Source organism: Carlito syrichta, unplaced genomic scaffold (assembly GCF_000164805.1).
Source record: "Carlito syrichta isolate Samal-C Ts95f unplaced genomic scaffold, Tarsius_syrichta-2.0.1 Scaffold304748, whole genome shotgun sequence".
Classification (NCBI taxonomy): Eukaryota; Metazoa; Chordata; class Mammalia; order Primates; family Tarsiidae; genus Carlito; species Carlito syrichta.
This window is the reverse complement of record NW_007248844.1, coordinates 112,185-118,594: the sequence shown is the minus strand read 5'-3', so window position 1 is coordinate 118,594 and position 6,410 is coordinate 112,185. Positions and strand designations below refer to the sequence as shown.

Here is a 6,410-nt window from a genome sequence, read left to right as displayed (position 1 = left end):
CCATTTCATAATTTATTGCTTTAACCAGGACTACAAAGATATGTCAGTAAATATGTTTCTATTTGCTTATTTGCAGATATGTAACTTTTATTTGTCAGAGTAGAAAACTAAGACGCAGAAAAAATTTGCTGTGGCTCTCTGAGCCCTATTTTCCTTTGTACCATGCCACAACTGGTGTAGAGAATCAGGCCTGCTACTTGAGGCCAACTATAGGAGCGCAGAGGCCAGATGCTGAATATGAATTCACTCATTGTTAGGATAAAATTAAGAAACTGTCCCTAAAGGTGAGCTTGTCTTTTGCCTTCATTTGGATACAACTGATTTTCACATTAAGTACATTAATGCAACACTTTAGCATTAAGATTATAAAATGTTTGACTATGTCTCATTCTTAGTTATACTATTACTAGGGAAGGCTTATTTAACCAGAAATTATCAGAGAAATGTTTTGAACTGTTAACTGAGTGTTTATCAAGGTCTATGTCATTAAAAAGTTTTTGCTTTGAGAATCTCCACTTTAGTGGTTCTTTAAATGTATACTCTTAATATTATATTATAGGTTTGTATGATTTATCATGCTGCATGTTTATAAAATCTTCCTTTTAATTGTGGCCAGCCTTCCCAGCATGCTGAAATGCTTCTGCACATCTTGGCATTGCAAAAGTCATTACCATTGCATAAACATCTTGGCTGGAGGGTGTGTCATTTCCTGGATGCTTGGTCTTGGCTCTTCTGTCCTGACTGTCATTTTACCCTCTCCCCTGGAGATGTCAGACATCTGTTAAGAATTGGTGTATCCCTCTCTAAATCCACAGTGTAAAGTCTGTTCTCGTTGTTAGAAAGCAAGAGTGAATAAAGGTCAGCCTTTTTGATGGCTGGCTGCTTCTTCTATGAGCATCACATGTTGGGAGAAGCGAGTTCATCTGTCTGTGGGTTTACGGGAATCAATGGCATAAGCTGTCAGACTACCACTGATTGAAGGTGGACTGGGAGGGGACACACATCTGCCCAGTGGCTCACCATTGGCTTCCTATGACAGCATGCTCCCCTGGGATCCACTCTGCATGCTCATTCACTTGCCTCCTGCCTCCCCCCCACCTTCATTACTGATGCACAGCGAGAGGCGGCAGCCGCAGCCACAGCGCTAGCTACTCGTCACGAACCGGGATTGCAATGAGCTCATCCTTTTCTCCTGCAGTCGCAAAACTGCCCGGCTTCCTGGCTGCTGCTGCTGCCTGCACTCACACAGGCACACACGCTCTTTCCCCCACACACGCATACGCACACGCACACTGTCACAGGCAGACCCTTCTGCGCGCCTGTCGCCTTCACACATGTGTCTGAACTCTCCTGCCTTCCTCCTGGCCATTTTCTCGCATTCAATCGCTGTTGCCATTTTTTATTCAGACCCACATTTGATTTCATTTTCGTCTTCCAGTCTGCTTCGGGGCCCGTGCACAGTGGATCATTTAGCCAAAATGTTTTTCTGGTGGCGACGCTAGCGGACAATTCCCACCACAGACCTGCTTGTGCACCCTCCTCGGGAGACCCGAGCCGAGCCCCCTCCCACCGCAGTCCTTAACGTTGTGACTGAGAGATCCAGCGTCTCACTCTGGATTCCTACCTACTGCTCATGGAAGAAGGGGGGCCGTGCCCAGCCCCGGCTGCTAAGCTCGCCCCTCCTGTCAGAAAGTCCCAGGACATGCACGACGAGAGGAGCAAGCTGGTGAATGAGTATGCCTGTCGCGTGCTGGAACTTCTGGGTATGGGGCATCGCCTGTTTGTGCCTCGGCTTCTGGCGGTGAGACTGTTTTTCATTGAGCTTCATTTGTGGGGCATCTGCTACCCTCAGTAGCAGTTCCTTGTGTCCCTGGAAGAGGCTGGAGGTCTCTGGTTCTCTGCTCCTTCTCCCTGTTTTTCCTGAGAAGGCAGTGCTGAGTGGCCACTGCTGTGCAGCGCATTTGGAGCCTGGTCCACGCCACTCCTTAATTGGCTGGAGGAGATCATGGTTCTTTGCTCGGATCCCAGGGTCACATTAGTGGCATTATCTCTGTGGCAGCAAAAAATGGTCTTCTGGCTGGCCAGGCTTAGCAATTATCAGAATACCCAAGCCCTTGATGTTGGCGTTCTGTGATTTATGTCTCCAAAGGGTTAAATTCTACCAGAGACATAGCCACTTGTCTAGACTACTGTGGCTTGCTTTCTAGCCTCCCCATTTGATTGCCAATTTTGTTGTTGTTTTGAGGTTGTTTTGTTTCTGGTAGGAAATTTTATCACCTAAAAATCCTTGGGCAAGAAATTGTAGGTTTCTTTCCTGGAATGATTGAACTATGTATCTGTGAAACAGCTTAAAGCTGCTGGGTCTGCGCTGTGAATCTGCGAAGTCTGACTTGCTTGTTATTTGATTTCCTAAATAAGAGAAAAACCATCCTTCCTCATTTCCTACCAAGGGTTAAAATTAAATACCCACAATCACTGTTGCAGGGTTTCTCTTTAGTGGTTTGAGAACTATACCTACCAACTATTCTATAATGTAATTGGTCTATAGCAGTCCTATATCATTATGTGGTAGTTGAACAAGAATAATTTAGCTTTGTCTGTTGTATAGAATCAGTTTCCTTGTATGGGTCTCTCATATTTGAGTCCTTTCAGTGCAGTATTTACTTGGCGGAATTTAACTCTTTTCTCTCCCACATCTTCTCCCAGTATAGTTTATCCCTCTGTATACTTATCATTGCAATGACTAATTCAGTCCTCATGCAGGTATTTGCATACAGTTATCATCTCTACTGTGTAGTCATAACAGGCATGTTAGGTAGCCATGTACATAAGAAATTTCCCATCCTGAAGAAAGTCTGTTTATCATTGTAAAGCAAAGTTAGATGCAGTGACTAGCATGCAATTATAGAGAGGTTATTTTTGAGAAATGTAGTTCTGTTATCATTTAAGGAAGAAATAAAAAGAGCTTAATATTATATGTTTTAACGCCCAGATGCAGTAATTGTTTCCCTGAGTCACATTTTTCTCTTAAGAAGGTAGAAAACTGAAGACTGATGCTTCTATTATTTCAGCAGTTTTTATACTACAAAGTGCTAAAATACAATTTCAGCAAATTATCCACACCTCTGAGGAATCAGGCAAGGTCTAATATATTTCTTTATCTGAAAAACCACTCAACATCATGACTCAAGGGCTTCCACTGGTGACTTGCCACTAATTTGGTGCTCTCTTTGGCATTCACATTTTAGCAAACAAAAACATAAATCGATAATGAGAATATCTCTCATACTCAACTTTTTATTAGGAATAAATTTAAACTGCCTCTATTTTTAAAAAATTAATTAGCAATAAAATCCACAGGGAATGGGTTCACATGCGTGAGATCTTTGGGAGGTCATATGTGTCTATGTGTTGGATTTGGACAGTTTGGTTGCCAAATTCCGTATCTGAGGTCGTGTATCTCTCAGATGGTTTGGGGCTCTGACACTCGGAGCCCAGGAGTGTGGAAACCATATGCTGAGTTGTCTGTGGGGCCATTTGGAAACCTCTGGCTTTGTAATACACAGTTACACTTGAAAGGTTATTGGTACAACCAGTGCACTCTGCTTTAATTAGCAATATGACTGTGAATTGGGGTCTGCTGTCCAGTGAGTCCCAGCTCAGAGTTTAGTGTTCATACTGAGAGAAGTTGTTCAGCCTTGTGTTATTGGACTGACTGAAGATGGGAGATCAGTGACTAATCTGCACAGGGCAGTCCTAAAGGAATCCTACCTCATACAGTTTGCAGTCTTTTCACGTCTAGTCAAGAGGACATGTACTAAAGTTTAAAATGTATCTCTGTACCTTTCTAGTCATGTTTTAAACATGAATGCTTGTGGGTTAAACAAATACCTTATTTTACTTTAAAGATACCAGTAATTTTTTTCAAAATAAGATAAAGTTAATTTTTTAAAAAATCAAATAAATAGCCGGGCTCGGTGGCTCAGCCTGTAATCCCGCGCCTTTGGGAGGCTGAGGTGAGTGGATTGCCTGAGCCCGCAGGTTCGAGACCCGCCTGGACAACTTAGCGATACCTCATCTCTACAATAAATCAAAAAAATCAGCCGGGCGTGGTAGCGCACGCCTTTAATTCCGGCTACTTGGAAGGCTGAGGCGGAAGGATCTCTGGAGCCCAACAAGTCGAGGCTGCGGTGGCCGGGAGCAGCCACTGCACTCCAGTCTGGGCAACAGAGTGAGACTCCAACTCAAAATAAAATAAAATAAATAAATATTTACCAAGACAGTGTTGTAGAGTTGGGCTCTGAGCCTTATTTGTTGCTCCCTGATTCACAGAGGGACCATCAAACTACTAGAACACTGGGCTTCTATAACTTTCCATTGGAAAGAGGCTACTGGTTGAATGGAGGATGCACATTTACATTTTTGCTTATTCCCCTTCAAACAGACACCCCGGAAAAAACAATTCCCCTTAGTAAATCAACTCTGGTTACTTCATTTTAGATATTACCACATGGCAGAAATTCTGTGTGCAGACTCGCCAAAAATGTATTTCTTTAGTGAAATTAAAATACTAAAGCAGGAAGTTTGAATATCCTAGTCACCAGCTAAGTAGTGTTTCCCTTTTCTGTCACCTGTGTTTCCAAATGATTGTTAGACCTCCAAAAATATTTTTTGGCTAAATAGAAAACCTGTTAGACACCATAGCAAAAGAAGAACAAGCCATTTAGGGCATAAATAATGAAGGTAAGCAAGAGAACTACACTAGATTTTTTGTTTTCAAATAATCCCCTAAAAGAATCAAACCTAGGATTTACTACTTATTAGAGCCCCTAAAGCATCCATTGAGTAGAGAGAAGTTTGGAATAGAAGCATCTGGAGCTAACACTCAGACACTGAAACTATTTCCACCTATTCTGCCTCTTTAAAAAAAAAAGGAAGAAGAAGAAGAGATATTTTAAGTGTGATACTCTTAATTTCTCTGCCCGCCCGGAGGCTCGGATCCCCGGGCCTGCTGCGGTTGCGAGGGATGGGCAGCAGCACTGTCGGGACGAGCGGGCTGCGGCGTGCCCCATGGCAACAATGAGTTTACCCCTCAACCCGAAACCTTTCCTCAGTGGCCTCACGGGAAAGCCAGTGATGGTGAAGCTCAAGTGGGGGATGAAGTACAAGGGCTACCTGGTGTCTGTGGATGGCTACATGAACATGCAGCTTGCAAACACAGAAGAATACATAGACGGGGCGCTGTCTGGACACCTGGGTGAAGTTTTAATAAGATGTAACAGCGTTCTTTATATCAGAGGTGTGAAAGAAGAGGAAGAAGATGGGAGAAATGAGGGAATAGTAGCTTTTGTGTGGTTTTTTATATATATTTCTAGACAATAAAGATCTGTTTGTTTTTAAAAAACAAAAAAGTGTGATACTCTTATATTGAATTTTTCAGTGGGGAAAAACACATTCAAATTGGTATGAGCCATGGCATGTGGCCAGAGTCCATTCTCTGGATGTGAAATTTAGAGAAAAAGGAAAATTTTTGACTCTACTCATCTCTCCCTTCCCCTCTGGATTTTTTCTTTTTGCTGCTGTATTACATGGGACATTATCATCAGATCATTGCATATTAAAATCAGTGTTGCGGGGCTCAGTGGCTCAGCCTGTAATCCTGTGCCTTGGGAGGGTGAGGTGAGTGAATTGCCTAAGCCCGCAGGTTCGAGACCCGCTGGGGCAACTTGGTGAGACCTCATCTCTACAATAAATCAAAAATTAGCCGGGCGTGGTAGCGCACACCTGTAGTTCCAGCTACTTGGAAGGCTGAGGCGGAAGGATCGCCAGAGCCCAGCAGGTCGAGGCTACAGTGGCCGGGAGTGGCTACTTCACTCCAGTCTGGGCTACAGAGTGAGACTCAAACTCAAAAAAAATAAAATAAAATAAAATCAGTGTTAGCTGTAGCTAACTGGTACTGGTACACTGGGCACTTTCCATGTGAATACAAAGGACTCCTGGCCAACGAGGTTTGAGAGGCATAGGTGATCTGGTCGTCCCTTTTAGTAGTAGTCTAAGGTTTCATTTTGATCGCATTTCTTATGCTGTCAAAATGCATCTGAATTTAGTTTGTTTTTAAATTTGTGGACTTTCTTAAAACATTAATTTTAAGCAGGGGTGAAAGAGCAGAGGAGAGAGAAGGTCTTGCATCTTTCCCTCTGTTACTAACAGCCACAAGGATTGCATATTCAAGAGAGATGACACCTTTTAAAAGAAGTTAAGCATGGTGTAGTGGCTCACACCTGTAATCCCAGCACTTTGGGAGGCTGAGGCGAGTGGATCGCTTAAGCCCAGAAATTTGAGACCAGCTTGGACAACATAGAGAATCCTCATCTCTACAAAAAAAAAATTTAAAAATTAGTCAGTGGTGG

General features: G+C 43.0%; 1 protein-coding gene across 1 annotated transcript; it reads left to right on the top strand.

The window, feature by feature from the left end:
• The first annotated feature begins 1,735 nt into the window (after window positions 1-1,735).
• LOC103263179 lies at window positions 1,736-5,398 on the top strand. The gene is made up of 2 exons (XM_008060859.2): window positions 1,736-1,801; window positions 4,935-5,398. The coding sequence occupies exons 1-2, from the start codon at window positions 1,737-1,739 to the stop codon at window positions 5,380-5,382; spliced, it is 513 nt and encodes a 170-aa protein (XP_008059050.2). The 5' UTR covers window position 1,736; the 3' UTR covers window positions 5,383-5,398.
• Window positions 5,399-6,410: the final 1,012 nt, after the last annotated feature.